Source organism: Nipponia nippon, unplaced genomic scaffold, assembly GCF_047370975.1.
Source record: "Nipponia nippon isolate SJK-2023a ecotype South Korea unplaced genomic scaffold, ASM4737097v1 scaffold_2, whole genome shotgun sequence".
In the NCBI taxonomy this organism is placed as follows: Eukaryota; Metazoa; Chordata; class Aves; order Pelecaniformes; family Threskiornithidae; genus Nipponia; species Nipponia nippon.
In genome coordinates, this window is record NW_028262336.1 from 64,791,832 (window position 1) to 64,812,555 (window position 20,724).

The window sequence follows — 20,724 nt, forward strand, 5'->3', positions numbered from 1 at the left end:
TCCCTCCTCACACCCAGTAATAAAGATGCAAAATATATTTTTCCATTGCATGCTGAAACCATCTCTTTCCATGTCTCCCATAAAAAAATAAAGCTTGCCAACATGCTTTTTCACATGTAAGAGTGAAAGCCGTTATAGATGTCTGCCCACACCCTATCTCACACGGCAGCTGAAAATCCAAGAATTACTGGTTTTGCTTTGCAGTGGTGTACAATTTTGGATTAATAAACTACTCTTGTACTTTTAAATCCAAAAGAGTGGCACAGGAACTTCACAGACAGCTTTTTCACAACATGCCAAAAGGCAGGGCATGTTAGCTACTCAGGGTCAATGTTCAAATGCTACAAACTCCAGTGCAGTAAAATCAGCCAATTATTCGAGTCTAGCAGAAATTCTCTGTATTTACATAAAATAACCCAGTTCAGATTACCCAATTTGGTATGTAGACAGCTACATCACAGGCACAAAAGATGACTTCTCAGCATGCATTTTGATCATTATTTACACAGGTAGCATGAAATTTTAATCATTGGTCATATACTGCTATGCAATGTTAACTATAATTTAAAACTACAGCGCTTAGAATCCATGTGTATATATTGTAAACATCTTTAAGGACAAAGAGGATGATGATTTAATAACACAGTTTTGCCTAGAAGAACAGAATAGTCCCTATTCTTAAAGATATTTAAATTTACAAGTCAGTAAAATGGGAAGCATTGAACTTTGTCTATGGAAAGAGATGTTTTCTATCACACTGCTGAGGATGATACTTTTTATCATTTCCTCAGTAGCTTCATAAAACACCTTATGGGTAAGGCTACATTAGTCTGCTAATTACACTACATACAGAGCCTTTAAATTCTCTTCCTTTTTTATGGTATCATAAAAAGTCTCTCCCAAAAGACCAAACGCCGCCTCTTTCAGACCTCAGTGTCATTCACTATGCCACATAACTGGGGGAAAACCACACATCCTAGATCCAGTTCCACTTTTCTCTTCCTGTCGCAGTAAATCTGGGAAAAATTTAGTTTTTCTAGATTCTTATGGAATACCTATTCTTATCCTTCCAAAACAATGACATTTTCAATAGATGCCACTTACCAAAACTAATTATTAAGTGTATTGTCTTGCCACAAAGCTCTCAATAAAAGGACATTTAGTGGGCCGTACATAAAAACTACACACCAGAGGGAACTTAGCTATTCTGTATCTCCACAAAGCAATCCATTTCTAAACCAACTTCCGAAGCACAAAATACTATGACATTCTGATACAAACCTGCCACTTTATACCGTTAGTAAAATGCAAACTGTTTAGGGGTTTTACAAAGACAGTTCTTGTGTTTGTGGAAGAAAACAGTTCTGTGGGTGATCATTTTTATGATTTAACTCTTATCTTGAGATGGCTGTACATTGTGAAATTCAAGTTCAGAAAAGCCAAAGGTACTGCAGTCAATATTGCCATGAACAAACCTCTAAAAAAAGCTATCCCTAGACAAAGAGAACAAGGTATCAGCTGTTAGTGTATGTTCTTAAACTTAAACGTAAACCCAATGAAAAGTCTATGGTCAGTTTCAGTTGGTTTTGAACCTCATTCACCTCTGGTTCTCTATTTATGAAAAGGATTTATTCCTTTCCTGTTAAGTCAAGAGAAACGTCAAGACACCACTGTGATTCATGGTCAGCTCAAGATCACCTAAATGAACTATTCTTTAAATGTGCCTTGACATTAAGACTTCAGAAGGAAGTGCCCGCATCCAGCATCTTCCCTGGCCACGTTAATCTTATTTAATCACTATTGTTTGAACAATATATAAATAAGACTTAGTCAAAGTGAAAGAAATGCTGCTCCATAGCAGCAACTGCAAGTACCATAGAACTTCTGTGCAAAGTACAGGTGAAAGCAAAGAATTTAAGCCACTAAAAACAACTATTTGGAGGGAAGTCATTTAAAAGTCATTTATTTTTACCAGAACAGAATGGGTAGAGACAGTCTGGTCTCTAAGTAAAACAGGAAGTAAACAAACCCGTTGGTTCAAAGCACTAGAAACCATTTTTAATGCAAAGTCGTATTTTGTTTTCATATCTGGTTTAAGTCAGTATTTCCCACCATGACTATGCAACAATAGCACTTTGCTAAACCGTGAAGGCTTGAACAACTCCTGAAGCATCAGTTCTTCCCCATCAGGATTCTAATCACTTACAAAATACAGTCCCATGCATAAAACAGCTTTACTACATGAAACAACCGAGTGTCTCTAACCCTCTGCTTAACTTTCCTTTGGAATCCTCTATTAACTTCCTACAGTCTAGCAAGAGATTTCTTGACCTGAAAAGGCTAGACCTTTGTTATTATGGCAGATAATGTGGGAAGCCAACAGTGTAACGGATGATTTTGTCTAACTTTTTGCTTCAGTTCCTTCTGAACTTTGAGTTCAACCAAATCATTGTTCAGAATCAGACATTATTAAGAGAGAAAGTAAAACAGCATGCTAATATAGAATGAAAATAATTTAAAAGGCATAAAGCGAAGAAAAATTATGTCCTCCACGACAAAAATTAAAATCCCCAGGTTTATTCTAAAAGAGAAAAATTTCAGAAATACAACTACCTTTTATGCCTTTAAAAGCAATGCTCATATAATCCCATATACTTCTCCATGAAGATAACTGAATGAACAGCTACACACTTAATCTGATTAAAAAAAAACCAAAACACACCACAAAACAATTCTTTCCCTCTTAGAAAACCTATTCTGTGTATGAACCCTGCTCTGTATTGGGTTGATACAGTCAAATGTGAAGCAAATGGATGCTGAAACCAAGTGCTGCACATGAAGTCCTTTACCTGACTGGTTTGTTCTCAGGGCCAATGTCTCTGAAGCCCATCTCTTCCAGTCTGCAGCGTCTGTACAACTCATAATGTCGTGCATGAGTCTGCTCCCTTAAGTCTTCCATATTTGTGGAAATAAGCATCTCGCGAAGCTTTACAAAGTCACAGTGGTTCTCATTTTCCACTAATAAGTTAAAAGAGGAAGATTTTGTTATTATGCAAAAGTAGCAAAATTGTCAAAATCTATTTTAAACAACATTGAGATTCATTTATTTTGTTTACTCATTATACTTCCAGGAAAAGGTATCTTGTTATTTATGATACCTCTTATACTTCTTTGTAATTTCTAATATACACACTGAAGCAGTGGGAACGGCCTCAATCTGCGCCAGGGGAAGTTTAGGTTGGATATTAGAAAAAACAACTTCACCAAAAGGGTGGTCAGGCATTGGAACAGGCTACCCAGGGAAGTGGTTGAGTCTCCATCCCTGGAGGTATTTAAAAGAAGGGTAGACATGGTGCTTGAGGACATGGTTTAGTGGTGGACTTGGCAGTGCTAGGTTAACTGTTGGACTTGATGACCTTAAGGGTCTTTTCCAACCTTAACGATTCTATGATTCTATGTTCCAACACATCCTGATCTCCTGTTCGAGTTGAACAACAACAAATTTCTCTCTTCCGCGCCCCCCCTTCTTTACTCACAATCATAGAACTTTGAAATTTGGTAGTGCTAGAGGCACTGCCACAATACTAACCTACCCAAATAGTACATACACCATCTCATAGCTTGATTGCAGGGATGCATCAGTGCTGACGAAACTACCAGTTAGTGCGCACCTCAAGTATTAACTGCTAAACTCCTTAAACTGTTGATCCAAAATACAATCAATATGGCATCAGTGGATAATACCAGCCCCTTTTAGTATTGGTGAATTTTATACTTCAACAACAACAAAAATCTCGCAAAAATACCTTTGAGAATTCATTTACCTTGTACGATGCCCCAAGGGTACTGACGAGCTCTCACCATTTTATTTCCAATTTTCACCTCTTCCATACTTCCTACTACGGCAAATGGCAAATGCCCCTGTAAGAGTCACACCAATACAGCCTTATCTCTCAGCATTCTTATGACAGAACTGAAAAGCAAACACTTCAGAAATAAATTAGGGGGGAAAAACACCATTTCAGGAAAAGCCAACAGGCAGTTTCAAATCAAAAAACCCTTTGAAGAGAACAGTAGCTACTCAAACTACTGATACAGAAGTCAAGCTACAATAACAAAGCCAGGAGGAGTGGTTGATAGTCCAGACGGGTGTGCTGCCAATTCAGAGGAACCTCGACAGGCTGCAGAAATGGGCCAACAGGAATCTCATGAAGTTCAAATGAGAGCAATGCCAAGTCCTGCACGTCAGGAGGAATAATCCCATGCTCCAGCACATGCTGGGGGGCTGAGTGTCTGGAAAGGCACTTTGCAGAAAAAGACGTGGGGTTCCTGGTGGACAACAGGTTGGACCTGATTCAGCAGGTTTGCCCCAGCGTCAAAGGTGGCTGACTACATCCTGAGCTGCATTAGGAAGAGTATCAGCAGCAAATAGACAGCCGCTCTAGAACACATCCCTCCGATTCACATTCAGCCAGAGTTCATAACCCCAGAAACAGTCATGAGACGATCACAGGTTTGAACCCGAGGTACGGCTACTGCTGTGGGCTTGGCCAAACAGCCAGAAATACAGGCTGGGTACTGACTGTCTGCGTGCTGACCCACAACTGACCAAATAAAAAGAAAATATCAGTAACTGGAAAATAATTCTCTAGCAGAGCATGAAAGGGGTAAGTACCAGACCACCACCTTTCCCCACAGCAGAAGGACCTGTTACTGAACGACAGCCTGCACATCCTCACTCCCTGGCACAAGTGACAGAGGTTGGGACCGCTGAGCCATACGCTCCGGCATACCAGCTCCTCCTCCCTACTTTCAACCTCCAGTACATGCAAACATCTGCGCGTGTGCATCTACAAACATATGCACAGGAACAGCAAATACAGTCAGAGTGCTCAAAGCAAAGACATCTAGCTTCACGAGCTTAGTTGAAGGTGGCAGATACTCCTGGGAGGATCTGAAAGGACAATAGTGAAAAAAGCTAGAATTATATCTGACTTTTCAATCCCCAGAGAAAATTTGTCCTAATTTCAAATGAAAGTACTAAATAAAAGGAAAAAGCAGATGGAAGACTTGCTATCATAAAGGCCAGAGGAAACTGAAGAAACTAGGCACTGGAATATCTTCCCTAACAGATGTAAGGTAGTATTTGCTGAGGAAAAGAACAAAGCCAATCTATCCACCTGTTAGTAATTACATATTAATTATCCAGAAATTAGAAGAAGTGTTTATGAGTGAGAACCTCTTTTCTGTTGCTGAGCCAGAAAAGAAAAAGCCTCCTAAAACAAGTAGTATCAACAGCAGAGGGACAGGGAGATTTGCGAGTAGGGAAAAAAAATAACCCAAAACATAGGAGCTTTTGCAGGAGAGAGAAAAATAAACAAACTTGTTACATACAAACCCATAAGCCTCAAGATAATAGTGAAAGAAGAGGCATGAATCGGCATTAGAGAATGATGCTTTAGTACTGAAATATTAATGTTTTTGTCATTTACTTACATTCATGATGGTATTAATTTTAGAAACGGTTTCATCATCAGTTGGAAACTGGTATATGTGGACGCCATTACTAACTAATTCACTCATTATTTTGTTCTTGAACTTCTGTAGTTCGGTTTTAGAAATGCTGTCTGCTTTGCCTATAATTGGTATAATGTTCACCTATTAATGATACAAATTATATGAAATGTGTAAGACTTCAATTTTGAGGCGGTACCTTTTATAAATTAAATTGTTTGGTGACAAGCTCTTTAAAACTTCCCCCACAGTCCAAACTTCTCCATCAAGTCATATCAAAGCTTCACAAACCATGAAAAATACATTCAGTGGCATCATTTAACAAAATAGCAACAGATTATTTAATATACTCCCCTGAAATTAATTGATTTTGAGAAAAGAACAAGGAAGGAGGTCTCACACAGTGAAGTACTCAAAAGAACAGCAATGCCTGCTTATTAACTAAATGACATTAAGTATTTATATCTCTGCTAAAAACACAGATTGTTTTAGTTTATAGCACCGGGGGACATGGTTCAGGTGTTAAATGACAGTTGACAGTTTAAATACACAAAGAAAAGGAAGCTGGCTACCAAACCCTGCCTGCCCCTGAGCTCTTCTCTGGATTCCTTTCAGCTGCAACACCACCTTGTTCACCTCACCACTGCAGCAAAGAGTTTCTCAAGTATCTGCTGCGAGCAGAGGAATGACGAAGACTGAAGAATCTTGCTTACCAGTCTTTACGCTAATTATTCAGAACTCGAAATTCAGTTCTACTATGGTAAGCTCCCCGTTTCCTAAAATAGTTATGACAGTAACTTAGAAAGCTAGCAGATGCCAAATTTTTCTTAAAAATACTCTCACTGCTCCCAAAATAAGCATTTTTCAGAACTAGATACAAAGAATTAATGCCAATGTCCAAATATTTTGGAAGAACAATATAAATAATTCTTCCAGATATCAGAAGAAGAGAGTTTTACAAGAGTTCCTTGATCATAGATGCAAAAAGGAAGGAGGAAAAAGAAAAAAAGAAAAAACCCCACACACATTCTTTTTATTCTTCTGAATATTCTGTCTGAATGGAAATGCCTAAGCATGGAATCTCAAGAACGGATTTAAAATGGATGTTTTTGAAATAAGTCTTCTGCCTTAAGCAATATGTCCAAATGAAAAAAAAAAAAAAAGCACGCTTATTTAACATTGATGTTAAATCACAACCATTGTATTCAAATTTAAAAGCAATACTAGTCTGGCTTTAGATAAGCAACAAAAAAAGTTATCTTTGCTTAATCTGTTAAATAAAATTAATTTCTGCTTGCAGCATCTAAGGTTTACTTGAAAACTAGTATCTCAGTACTTTCATCCAAGAATAGCATTAATTGAAAGCACACATTTGTACTAACAAGAGACTTAAATTATATTGATTTGGACCACATACAGATGTGCCCCAAGTCCCACTGCTCCCTCCTATGCCTACTACTCACTCAGAAACAAACTGACTCCCTTCCAGCCTCTTCCCCAGCTACAACTCTCAACAACTACAAAACTGAATTTTGCTAGAAAGCTATAGGCCATTAATACAGAATCACTTTAAGCCCACATAAAAAGTCTACACTTGCAATAAAACCAACAGTCCTGCCCTTCCCCTTGCCTGCAGCTGCTCATTGCCAGGTAGAACTAAAATCTGTGCAGCTGTCCCAGGAGACATTACTTTTCAGCTTGATCAGTTCTCTAACCAAGCAACAATCTTTAGCTTTCAATTTAAATCAGTTCCCTCATCCAAGGAACTGGCTGCCTGAAACACTTAAGCATGCACAATGGGAAGAAGCAGCTGAGGCTGCCTCATTCAATAGCAATGCAGAATGACCATATAAAGTCAGCAGGATAAACTTTATCCATGCATATTACTTCTGTTTGCTAGCACCAAATTCAGAGGCTGATCATCCTTCTGCCTGAAATGCAAAGTGTCACTTTCCCTTCCCCCCCATTAGAAAACATACTACTACTCTAAACTAAGATTTTCACGTAACACGTTACATTAATGTCAAAGCATCTGTTGCCCCTTTATGCTACAGGGAAGGAAAAAAAAATACATATACTTGAAATTATTACTGGTTGGTATCTTGCAGGCTGATTTAAATGCATCTCTATGAATCAATACAAAAATTTCCAAAGATTTTTTTCAAAGAAAAAAAAAACAAACAACCCAAACTCAAACCCCGCAAGGTATACTCATGTCATTTCTTAACAGTAACCTGTATGCAATTCTGCAAGAAAGACTTAAAAATGCAGATGCATTAGTTGAATAATCACTCATTCCCAGGAAGAAAGCATGCAGAAGAAGATTCTCTTAATCTGTGAATGAAACCTGGCGGGTCTGTAGTGATGCAGTCCTAAGCAAAACTACAGGACTTTCCAATGTCTAAAAGCTAGATGCCAAATTCTTAGCTAGTCATCCAACTTATATGCAATAGAGAAAAATTAATTGCCCACAGATAGGTCTGGTTTTTTCTCCCAGGATAACAGAGTATAGGATGACCCTATCCTATTCCAAGACAATTCAGGACAAGAGGAAACGGGCTCAAGTTGTGCCAGGGGAGATTTAGATTAGATATTAGGAAAAATTCCTTCATGGAGAGTGGTTAGGCATTGGAACAGCCTGCCCAGGGAAGTGGTGCAATCACGGTCCCTGGAAGTATTCAGAAAACGCGTGGACGTGGTGCTTAGGGACATGGTTTAGAGGTGGACCAGGCAGTCAGGTTAACAGGTTGGACTCGGTGATCTCAGAGGTCCTTTCCAACCTTAACGATTCTATGATTCTATAAGAACCCTCTTTACCTCTGAGCTGCGTAATCTGGTCTTGTTTTGTACCAAGCGGACCATAACAAAAGCGTAACAGTGTACACTGTGGTGGATTTAGGAAGAAATTGCAGACAACTTTTGACATAGATTTATACACTCGATGTATGCATGTTGCTGTACCACCTTCTCTTTACCTTCTCCTGTACTCGGCAAATGCGCCCAGGAACTTCCAGATCCTGGGAAATCCCGAGTTCTGAATTGCCACTAGGAGAATGCAGTACTAAAAGCATCACAAACGTTTTCCACAATGAGATGGAAACCAAACTACAGTTAAAGTATATAGGTTTTTTTGGTGTATACATATATTTCTGTAGTAAGAGCAGAAAGCAGAATCCATTGCAAAGGGATAAAACAACAAAATTACATGCCATTCATGTTCTCTCTGAGCCAAAGCAGAATCAAAAATATTTAGAGCAGGCGGCTAGAAGTTAAAATCCCCCAAAGCAGAATTACTTTCGTTTTATCCTAATGGAAAAATATTTTCTCAGGATGCTGGGACTCATGGATCTATTTCCTTTTCTTTTGGAAGAAACAGTGTTTCAAAGGGAGTTCAGTAAGAAGGGGGCACAACCTAGAAACCAAGTATTTTTGGTGGTTTAACACAACCTCCAACTTCAAAACGCAGAGTAGAACAATATGCTCCATGAAACTGTCCCATTTTCTAGTATCAAGGCTCTTCATCTACCAGTGTGTATTACAGAGTAGTTTCACAAACATTTTAATCTGGCATAAACCAACACCATAGCAGAAAGAAGTGACCCTGCTCTCCCCTACATTTATCCCATGATACCTCCCCCCCCACTTGCTCTGTGCTATTGAGAAAGTTCAAAATGCAAAATACATCCACAAACAAAACCATAAAAATACCAAATGTTCTCATCAACCACAAATGTGGAATAGACAGCTGATTTGATCCTTGTTATCTTGAAGAAAAAAATCTCACGAACAAGAAAATGCAGAAAAAATTTAGCAGGAGAAACTCTAGTAAAGCACAAAGGAAAGGGCTAGGGGAACAGCAGATGCAGTCAAGTTTTCAAATTTCTCAAAATTTCAAAAAATTAAACCCAAATGATGTAAGGTTTCTTAAAATGGGTTAAACATTTAGCTGCATCCAGTTCACACAACCCCATTACAGGAATAAAGTTAGGAATTTAGAAAGTGCAAGTAATCGCACTAGAAACTGCTATTTTAAAGCTTTCAAAACAAATCAAGATGTGAAGTTTAAAACACTAATGCAGCCTATCTTAGAAAAAGCCATGCTGGCAGGGTGTTCTGTTCATGGCACTTGCCTGTTCAGTTATCTATAACAAAGATCTTCACAGCACTGCAAAGCTTTTTTATATGCCAACTTCCCAGCAGTCCCAAAACTCCACAGTGAATTAGAAATGAGCTTAATTAGAAGTATTACAGCACCCACGGAGGGTACCCTATCCAATCACAATAACATGTTAACGGTTTGTTAAAGTTGGTGTGGTTCTAATTTTTTTTTCTTTTTTTTTTAAACCTCATTGTGCTTCTTTTTTCAACTTGCTGGTTGTCTCTCTCTCTCCTTTTGATTTGTAAATAAACAGATGATGAACTGCAAGCTACTTGTGGAACCAATTTATTCTGAACTTGAGGTATACCAGTACCAAAAAGCATCCCAAAACCAAACACACGGATATAGAACTGACAGGTGGTAGAACATCTAAAAGCTGCAAGATGCTTCAGAAAAGAAGACAGATACTTAGAACTCTGTTTCAAAGTCTTACCTTGCTGTCTAGGCTTTTCATGGTTAACAAATCTAGGGTTTTTAGGGAATGGCCTGTAGGTGAAATGAAATAGACGCAGGCATGGATGCGAGTATCATGGTAGCTAAATAAAGAACGTTTAATTTTCAGTTCTTCCTGGAGATAGGCTTCAAATTGTGCATCTATATAATCCACTATTGGCTGATAGCTGTAAGAAATAAAATTTAACAACCAGAGATTAGCTACTCCTGAACAGAGCCAGACTAAGAAAGGAATTCCTCTTGTATTGTTTTGTGGAATTTGCTTTACATGTCAAAAGGCTGCTCAAGTATTGACCCAGTACAGCAGAAAAATAAAGATACAGAGCAAACTTAATTTCTGAAAGGCTACTCAAAAAAGAATTGTGCACCTAATACAGATAAAACATTTCCTAGCTACTATTAGGGAAAAAAGCTACATAAAGTCAGTTATGATTATAACCAATCTTCTCAAGTCATGTTTCATAAATTTTTGCAATCAAGCTGTGCAACTGCAGAACTCTTACATACAAAGAAGATACAAGAAACTTTAGATACAAGAAAAGAAAGAACATGCAATTACCAGTACCAAGAAATACGACCTCCTTTATCTTCTGAAGATGGAGTACTGTACATGAGAGAGCTCTTAAACAATAGACAAAAATTGAAAAGGAGGAATGTAAGAGAAGAATGTATATCTGATTTGCAATACGTACAGTTTAAGTATACTTTATCCTACTTAAAACCGGATTGTAATCTGCTTTCTAAAAGAAAGTCTTGCTAGATGTACAAGCAGTGTGCCCTTACATTTCTGCTGCTACACAAAGTTTATAAACCAGATCGAATGCTATCAAAATTCAGAAGTAGTTGTTACACACAAAATTAAAAGGACTAAAAGGCAGCTCCTATACCACACATTAAAACCTCTAATATCTGTACTAACATCTACTTGCATCTCATTTAACCAAGCCACTAGCAGTAGCTATTTTCCAGTCATATCATAAGCCATAGCTCTCATGATAATCTTAATGTGACTCTCACCTTCATTTATAATTGTCACCATTTAGGCACTCATATAGCACAAAGGATTGCTAAAATTCTTTACAATTAAGGTGAAAGAAACAAAATCTGCTGAGAGACAGTTCAATGTTTTAAAATCTTCAATTCCTAAAAGGAGAGACTCAAAAAAAGTTCTGAAAGACACTAGTGTGGGAGCTCTACTTCTGATTAAGCTGTCCAACATAAAAACCAAAGGCCTTCAGTAATCCACGTGATGTTCCTTCCACTTTAAGGTCTTCAATATGTTCCAATAAATTGTTAAAAACCCTATAGATCTAATTATATAATCTACAGTACCTTATAACCTGTTTGGTTGTTTTAAAAGTTTCCTGTTGACCTTCTCCCTGCTCTCCTCCACCCCAAAAGAAACTCTAGTCACTACTGCACATTTTATTTACATACATTTACAAAAGATTACATCATAAAGAAAGAAGTAGAGTTCATCCGATTTCTCAAGTCAGTTTCAAGAAGAAAAACACCTTTACTTTGGTACACAGAGAAAACAGTTAACCAAACATTTGGAACGTATTACAACAAATATTTACTACAAAGCCCAAAGAAGTATCAACTTGCAATTGAAGATGAAAACTTCTGCATACGTAGCAACAAGAGGGCACTTACCTATCTTCTTTGTTTATCTGGTCACCAAATCCCACTGTATTTACAACGGTCAGCTTCAAAAGAACATTATTTTCCCGGAGTTCATATGTCTGGGCTCTAAGTCGTACATTTGGCAGAAAATGCGTTGACACAGAGTCATCAAAACTGGTGTTAAACAAACTGTTTATCAAGGTTGATTTCCCACTTCCAGTTTCCCCTGAAGTTAAACAGAAGGGTTGGGGAAGACATTTTGCACATCAAATAAATACCTGCTAAGCATAGAAAGCGTTACCACAGCAACAAATTTATACAAAAACTTGTCAACTGATGTCTCAGTTGGTTGCCTGCATTCCTGTTTCATAATGAGCACTAGATACCTTTTAGTTATTTTTTTTTCATCCTACAGCTGAAAAGAAAGTTACCTACTAATGAGTAATAAGCAGAACAGTCTCTTGACACTTTGGTTTCTTTAGAAGTGCGAACTAATTCCCTAGAGATTTAAAACGCTAAGTCACTAGCTGTGAAACCATGGGGTTCAACACAGGGCTTTCAATAAGGCTAAAGTACGAGAGCAAACATTTCATAAGTATAGAAATATTTCAGTAGCACCACCTTGGAATTTTAGGATTTTTTGATCTCAGAAGAATCCAAGAAGCTTCTCATAAATCAATAAATGCATGCCATCCATTTTCAACATTTTTGGCCTTTGTATTGTTTATGAAAATGCTAAATATAAAAACAAAGGATAGATACAAATACGCAAAGCTGGGGGAAGGGGTGGAATAATAGTTCATGCTTAACATTAGAGTTTAACATTGCAACTGGATTTAAATTTCAGTCAATTCCTAAGGAGGGCTATAGTACTAAAGCCTTAAACCACCCAGATACTACTCACCAATGCAAAGAATGTTGAAGCAGAAGCCCTGCTTGATGGATTTTTTAACCAGTTGATCAGGTAAACTACCAAAACCAACATGCCCGGACAAGGATAAGGTTCGATAGCCATCATTTTGCTACAGAAAAATCATTTTAAAATATGTTAGTTGCAAAGCAATTACCAATAGCAACAAAGGAACTCTACTAGTAAGCTAGAACTCATTCCTTATGATTTACATGAAACCAAGAAAAGCAAAAGTCTGAAAAAAGATCTGTCAAATCAACTTTATTCCATGATTTGAGAAAACATTCTAATTTACTTTACAGAACTATTTGCAGGCTTAAAGTGAAGTCCACATTTTGGAAAAAAAAAAAAAACAAAGCATGAAACATGGACAAAATAAAGCAGACAAGTCCAACTGAAAATGTAAGCTGAAAACTGTAGACGGAAAATAGATCACAGTTGGCTTGCTCTTAGAAATGAAGAAAAAAAAATTTAAAACCACTTTAACAGGCAGAATTCAAAATAGAGACCATAATCACGGGAAGGTGTATGTTACCAATCAGAATTCCTTCTGAGTAGCTGGAATTGAAATTGTTATTTAAGGAAAATAATACATTATCCACACACCAGAAATCTAAGAGATAATATATTATGTATTATTAGAAATGTCTAAAGGTGCACATTCCTTTTCAAACGTCAGCTAGCAATCTAGCGTCATGACATCAAGGCAATGAGCATACTAAAAATGCGTAAGATTAAAAGGAAATATCCTGGTTCATACAAATGAACTGTATTTTTAAACAAACACTCCATATCAAAAAGTGTAAACAGTGACAGGTCCATGCTATTCTTTCTCTTATGTTTCCAATCCACGTGCCATTAGTGGTTCCTAGGAACATGTATATAGCTACCAGTAGGAAATTTTTTATTTAACACTTACAAGCCCATAAAAGCACCACCTTTTGTAACAGGTATGCATAGCAAGTTTCAGAATTCTTGTAGCTAAAAGGATAGGGACATTCCTCACAGCAAATACTCATCCTCTTCTTGCTTTGCACAGGACTTCTTGTGTGGGACTACAGACTGCACTAACTCTTATTTTAGGCTATTATAATCAGATAACTCCATTTTAGACTAACATAATGAGGAAAAATGTGTAAGCAAAGTGAACAATTTAAAGATAAAATATGACATCTTAGGGCTATTTAAAAAAAAAAAAAAAATTCATTCAAAGCATGTCTGAAAAAGAAACTTCTCAAGGTATTCTACCATATGGACATTACTATTAGAAAGGGCTGAGAAACACTGAAAACTGTCAGTATCCTGTCCATTTAAAGGCAAGTGTATCTGAGAGTGGCAGCACAACTATAGTTACACAGTCTGATATGCAAACCACCTCTATCGCCCCCAATATAAGACAGTTCCTCTAAAACAAACCATTAAGCCTCCACACCAAAACCCAGCGCAAGAGGCTCCGCATAACCGTAGAAGGGAAGCTTTTCATCTTCATGTCACCAGCCTAAATCCAAACTGTGCTGGGCTACCCTCAAAATCCCTGCACAGCCATTTCTTACTCTCCAACAAAAAACCCTAGCAGAATGAACTTTATTTCCTTCCAGTCCACTCGGATTTCAGTGGACAAACCACCCATACCCACAACCTCACTGAGCATTTCCAGAGGTCATTACAGTAACCACCACGTCATCCACAAGAGACTATGTCAGGATTAAAAAGCGTTGAGTTGAGGAAACTGGTATTACAGGTGTATTTGCTGTACAAAGCTAAGTGCAGAAACAGACAACTGGAGTCCTCATGGCCATGAACTCCGTAACTTCATTTTCAAAAGGAAGGGAGAGATTAATTACAATTTAGCAATTAAACTCAAGAGTTTACTGTTTTCTGGAAATGAAAATCAACAACAGTTAGTTCTTCCACTGTTATATTGGCTGTTTATCACTGAAAATTTGACCAAATTTCTGTGTGAAACAGAGGACCATGAGAAACAATAAATGGGCAAAACAAGGTGCCTTCTCTGTGCTTTGCTTAGAAAGCTAAGGCTATGCTTGTAACTCAACGGACATCTGGCTACATCACGACTTAAAAATTCATATCAGACTTCCAAGATTGTTAATTTTTTTATATTTCTAAGTTTCTCCCAAGGAGGCTTCTTATGGCTATGTATTGCAGTCACGAAAGAGAGTAACAACTTCCGCAGTAAGTATTTATGCAATTGCCACGATATTCTGAGACATCTCAAATTTGCTGCTATTTTAAGACAGCATATTTCATCTTTCTTCAGTACATAAAAGATAATTTAATGACACTACGCAGTTATGAGTGAAAATTAACACCATTTTTCTGAAATGTAAATATATAAAAGTACACGGCAAGTTCTATGTCATTTCAGACACAAGACAAAAAATTGACACAAGACAGAAAAGTCCTGGTAAGTTGTAAAAACAGATTACAGAACCTGGTACTTAGAAGAAGTTCCTCAATAGAGAAACTGTGTTTTATGCACAGCTTTCTTCAGCACTGTCCTGGGCAGGGGAAGAGATGTTCAACTGCTATTAAACTGTTCAGACAGTTGTCCTAAGACACAACGGGAATTGTCTTCAGGAATTGGCTTCACCCAAAACGCTGCAATAAAAGCTCTTAATTCAGACCACAAAACTTTCAAGAAATATTGTGCAACTCAACTTGAGACGGTCTCAGGCACGCTGATTTAGAAGCTTACGTTCTCCCATGTTTATACCTCCGTTCTCCATGCAACAAACATTACAAGACTGAGAGCTACTCTTCTCATTTGGAGACTCACCTCCCTCCACCTTCCTTACAGAAAAATCACTTTGTGAACCTGTTCCATCTGACACCACTTGAAGCACTCCCTTAATAGAAAAGCAATAGCTTACATTTTTCCTTCTGAAATTTTCCAAGGGCATCACATGTCTCTCCCTCAATGCCAGCACCTCATACAGCTTCACTCTGCTACGGTCTAACAAATACGCAGAGAAATTAAATCCACTAAACTGACCGTGTGATGCCTGCATTCTTACTACTTTTCAAAGAAATAATACATCATCCAGTTGAAAAACAAGTTATTACCGTATGACCGGTTTAGAAAAACGGTGACAACTCAAAAATTAAGAAATGTAAATCACGCTGAAAGCAATTAAGTCACTATACTAGCCAGTGTTTCAAATTACTACCCGTTGGAGGGAGCAGCCAAATTATGCTTGAAGACAACATCTCATCCAACTTTATTCAGTGAGTAACTCAAAGCCTGTAATCTGAATGCTACGAGAGCGGTAATATTCCCGTAAACACTTCCTGTTTCTCGCTGCTTTCTCAGAATTCACACTCTCATCAAAATAGTACAGATATAGATCGCTTGAGATGGTCCAAATCACATCTCAACGCCTTCCCTGCCCCCCTTTTTAAAGGGTTGGTAGCATAGCTTTCACAGAACTGCATCTGGATTTCTGCAAATTCAGTTAATCAATTATATTGGTTTATATAAAGTCCTCTTGCCTATTAAAAATAGCGTGCAGAGAAAAATCATTGCCTGAGACAAAAGTCACATTAAAAAGTTTTTTTTTTCTTCCAGAAACAAACTAAAAAAAATTATTTTTTAAATTTGCCACCTATTTCAGGCTAAAACTGCACAACACTAGGCCATTCCACAGCAAAAGCTGGGTGTCAGACTACATGCATGTCCCTGCATAAGCCTCCTGCAGAGCCAGACTTGCAGTCCAGGCCAATAACCAGCTTGCCACTTGGCTTGTAGAGGTGACTGAAATTTGCCCTCCAAAGCTTGCAGAAAAAAGTAATGAATGCTCATGTGCTTAGGCAGGAGGTGAGGGTCCTGCCAGGCCCAGGCGGCGATGCAGGCAGCGCAGAGGCCGTCGGAAGGATGCCTGGGCATCTGCCACGAGGGTGGACGACAACATGTTAAGGTGCCCATGGACACTCCAAACATGACTCTTTCAGACAGCCCCGAGGAACAGGCGTGGACATTCATTAAACTAGAAAATCTATTTTAATCTTCCAATAGCAAATTGCATTGCTCTCTTACAGTCAATTACTTTCCTAATAACCAAAGTTACATTTAATCCAGTAAATATCTATGTTGCTGTGCCTCATAACACATGTGGTAAGTAGGAAACTAAACAGATTTTGGAAGCAAGTAGAAAAATACTCTCCATTTTTGGGCAGTCAAAATCTAAAATGTAGACTTGTGGTGTAGGCATGCATACCATTGACATCTCTTGATGTTCATACATGCGTGAGAGAGAGACAGAACAGATGGGATGAGTACAGGGAAGAGAAAGGAAACCTTGGCAAAATAACACAGAAGAGAATAGAAAATACGGGAGGATGAGGCAGAAAAAATACAAAGAAAGAAAAGACCATGAAGATGCAGAGTAAGAAAGGAGATACATTAAAATTACATTGAATTAATACATCAGTGTATTCTATAAAATAAAAAGCAACACACAGGAGTCAAGTATGGAACAAAACATTCCTCCAAAAAGCTGTGTAGGTAAAAAAAAGTATTGGCCAAAAGATGATTCAATGACAACTCATTTGACAATTTCACTCACAGTTATCAGGTAATTTATTCAGTCTGACAGAAACAGTAGACAGCTTTTAGGGATTGGTCCAAATGTCAGAAGCCCAAGATTCTTCCCTCATCTCTTTCAAATGACTTCTTACGTGGCATTCTGGTGCACCAACTATTTTCCTTTTCTAGCCCACTTCAACACATAAGACAGCTGAAGTTGCCTTAAACCGTATGTCGCCACAAGATTTCCTTCATACACGCATATATGGAGAGACCTTGGAAGGAAACTTAAAAAAAAGAAAAAAAAAAGTTACATTTTTGCCCTATGTTTCTGTCTGAAGAAACTTGAGGCAGGACAGAATCTTCTTGAATGCCCTGAAATCACCCAGGACAGGCAGAGGAAGAAGTGACAGCCTTTTCAATAGATAACAGGAGCATGATGTGCAGGCTACTACTGAAGACAACTTCTGGACCGTATTTTGAGGTATTTAGGAACAAACAAACAAGCAGAGACACTTCACTAGTTTTCCAGTTGTAATGAGGTGATTTCACAGACAGCAGCGTATTCATTTGTAAATGCCACTACGGCCTCTCTTCACCAACAGGCGTTCCGGTAACTTGAAAATCTAGCACATGTAGTACCTGTTCCTCCATTGTTGCCTACGGACAGGTGCGACAAGAGGCAACAGGCGGGGAATCAAGACTTGACGACAGAAAAGAAACCAGTTCCTCACAGCTGGTACTCCTACGGCCAGGAGAAGGATGACGACGACAGTGCTGGTTCAGATGGCACTGATCCGCTACTGCCACGCAGAAGGAGAAAGCGTTCAGTTTTATGGTCCACGCAGAAAGGCCTCTCTTGACCTGTGTGTTTTCAAGGAAGGAAAAACAAAGAAAGAAACTGAAATCTGGCACCGTGCTCCGAGATGACCTTGACACGGAAAAATACTCACGCTGGTATCGGTACTGATATCACAACTGCAGTCACTTCTGGAAGATTTGTAGCTCTTTGGCTGTGCTGGCTCAGCTGTGCCTGTTGCGGCTTTAGCACTGTGTTTCCTGAAGAGCAGTAAGTCAGTCTTCTTCACCCTTGACCACATCAGCCCCTTGCTGTTGATGTTCCTCGTCCGAATGAGAAAGCAATACTGGTCTTGGATGGAGAATGGCAGCTGCTATCAGCTCTCTTTCACTGCAACAAGGATTTTTTTTCTTCCTTTTTCATTAATCAGTGACGAGCACTGTACACTGCTGTATGGGGGCAATGGCTGCCAGAACTTTCCCAGAAGTCAAATTTTCAAAAATCAGAAGTACTAAATACTTGCATCTCAGACTTTGTGCAGCCTGATTGTAAACAGATTTATAGAAGAAGGTCAGGCTGCATTCTGAGAGTGACTTTACATTTCTTTTGCAAAACAACTGAAAACAAAATCTTTCCCAGAAGGTATTAAGAAACACATTAACCATTATGCAGTATGTGTTAAACTAGAAAATATTATTTGATGTCAGTATGAATATATTTTACATCATTACACTTACATAACTTACATTTATAAATCTTATACAAAATCACCCTTCTCCATTACAGAACTATGTTATACCTCTGTTTTTACAGTATTCTCTGTAAAGCTTTCCATGTACACGCTTCTCTCTCTTCCCTTACCAAATCCATCCGCTTAGCGGACCCTCAATCCCGCTCTCACGCACTTGTGCTTATTTACTGCATCCCTCCACGCTCTTCAGGCAAACATCAGTCAGCAAAATCATTTTGTATTGTTTCTCATACTTAGGTTCTTTTCTTTCCACATTTTTCCAGTCTCCCATGAGAGCCAGGCTGCCAAGTACTGACTCTCCACCTAGCTATATATACATATTATGTATGAAGAGAGAAAGCTTATATAAAGTTAACGCGTTGCACTACGTCGCACTGCAACTGCAAAGGACTCATGCAGGCCTTAAAAAGAGTATGTGTGAAACGGAGTGCTCTGGGCGGGAGCCCCGACAGAACGCAAGCTACGCTCGACAGCCCAGTTGTGAGCAAGCGGGGGAACGTCAATGGAGCCCTTTCACTCGGCCTGGACGTGGTCGGGCCCCAGGATGGCTCTGACAACGGTCCAACAAATAACTCTTTCAGCAGCCGAACCCAAAGCAGCCCCTCTTCCTTCTCACGCTCCTGCTCCCACGCCGCTCCCTCGGGTGTCCCATGGAGAACCAGAGCAAGACACTGCCCCGGATGACAATCGCTCCAAGAAAAGAAAACTTCAAAAGAGTAACAGTTGTTTTCCATTTTTTTCAGTTCACGGGGCAGCTTCACACACGGCTCCACCGGTGTAACCGAGGCGTAACGGCAGGGCAGCAGGAGCGAGCCCAGAATCACCAGACAGGTACTTCACCTACCTTCCCGCTACCAGAAAACGCAAAAGCAGCTAGCTACGCAGCCAGGGTTGGAGCATTTTTCCCCAAATTCCCCCCGTTCCATGTTGTTTCTAGAACCCTTCTGTGCTTTGCATCGCTGAGGCGTAAAACGCGGCAGAACACTCATAAATGAATTGCTTTACTCCATGCTCACAAAGGGAGCTAATGCTCCAGCACTAACGCGTGGATGGGTTCAACGTCTTCAAAGCATAAAGCTGACAGCTTTGCCATTACGCCTAAGAAAAGTATTTCTGCAACAGCCCAGGTTCAGCTCTACAACCTATTACTTGAAATACGCGATACGCTATGGCAGCTCTAAGGGCGGCACCTGAAAGCGAGACCCTTTAACAACAAGTTCTTTAAAAGCCTGGCAGCTCCGGGCAGTGACCGGCACGCCCAGGCTTCATCTCGCCGCCAACCGAAGCCCCGCACTCCGGCAGCCTTCACCGGCGCCGGCTGCTCCGGCGGAGGCCCAGGGGCGGCCCCCGGCCCAAGGGCGGCTCGGTGCAGGCGGCGCGTCCCCCTCCCCACGGGCTGTAACCGCCGCCCTCCTCCCCTCCCGCCGCCGCCGACCCCGTCCCCTCAGCCGCGCCGCGCCGACACCCCACCCCACCCCCCCCGCGGCAGAGGCTCTCCGTTAACGCTCGGCGGAGCTTCCCGCCCACCCCTCCCGGCTCCCGCACCGCGGAGAGCACTTACCGGCTGCCGACCGGCACGGGGAGCGTCCATCGCCCCGCCGGCCGGGGCGGGGAGGCGAGAGGGAGCGAGGGAGGGAGGGAGGGAGGGAAAGGCGCGGGCGGCGCTGCCGCCGAGGGGAGAGGGCGCGCACCCTCCGGCAGCCGTGACGGGGCGGTCCCCGCCGCCGGGCTGAGGCCGCGCCGCGGGCGGGCGGGGCGGCGGCGGCCCCGCGCGGGGAGGAGGAGCGGGGGGGGCCCGTAGCCGCCCCGCTGCCGCCGAGGCGGGCGCTCCTGGCGCGGGGCGGCCGCCCGCCCGGGCCCCTCCCGGCCGGAGGGTGGCGCGGCCGCGGCAGTGATTGCCGGGGCATGCCGCCGCCGCCGCCAGGAGGAGGGGCTCGGCCGGCAGCGGCCCCGCCGCGCCCGCAGCAGC

General features: G+C 40.4%; 1 protein-coding gene across 5 annotated transcripts in view; it reads right to left on the reverse strand.

The window, feature by feature from the left end:
- The window catches only part of SEPTIN10 (septin 10), a 30,902-nt gene extending 10,415 nt beyond the window's left edge, over positions 1–20,487 (reverse strand). Inside the window, exons 1-9 of one of the 5 annotated variants that reach the window (XM_087756661.1) lie at positions 20,317–20,396; positions 18,159–18,394; positions 17,848–18,069; positions 12,657–12,774; positions 11,783–11,978; positions 10,107–10,293; positions 5,497–5,658; positions 3,825–3,921; positions 2,850–3,018 (exon numbers count right to left, since the gene is read on the reverse strand). In XM_087756661.1, coding sequence (XP_087612787.1) covers positions 2,850–3,018; positions 3,825–3,921; positions 5,497–5,658; positions 10,107–10,293; positions 11,783–11,978; positions 12,657–12,774; positions 17,848–17,859 — 941 coding nt within the window. In that variant the 5' untranslated portion in view covers positions 17,860–18,069; positions 18,159–18,394; positions 20,317–20,396. Of the gene's footprint in view, positions 1–2,849; positions 3,019–3,824; positions 3,922–5,496; positions 5,659–10,106; positions 10,294–11,782; positions 11,979–12,656; positions 12,775–17,847; positions 18,070–18,158; positions 18,395–20,316 lie in introns of all 5 variants that reach the window. The other 4 variants (XM_087756662.1, XM_087756660.1, XM_087756663.1 and 1 more) reach the window with 4 other exon arrangements.
- Between the last annotated feature and the right edge of the window lie 237 nt (positions 20,488–20,724).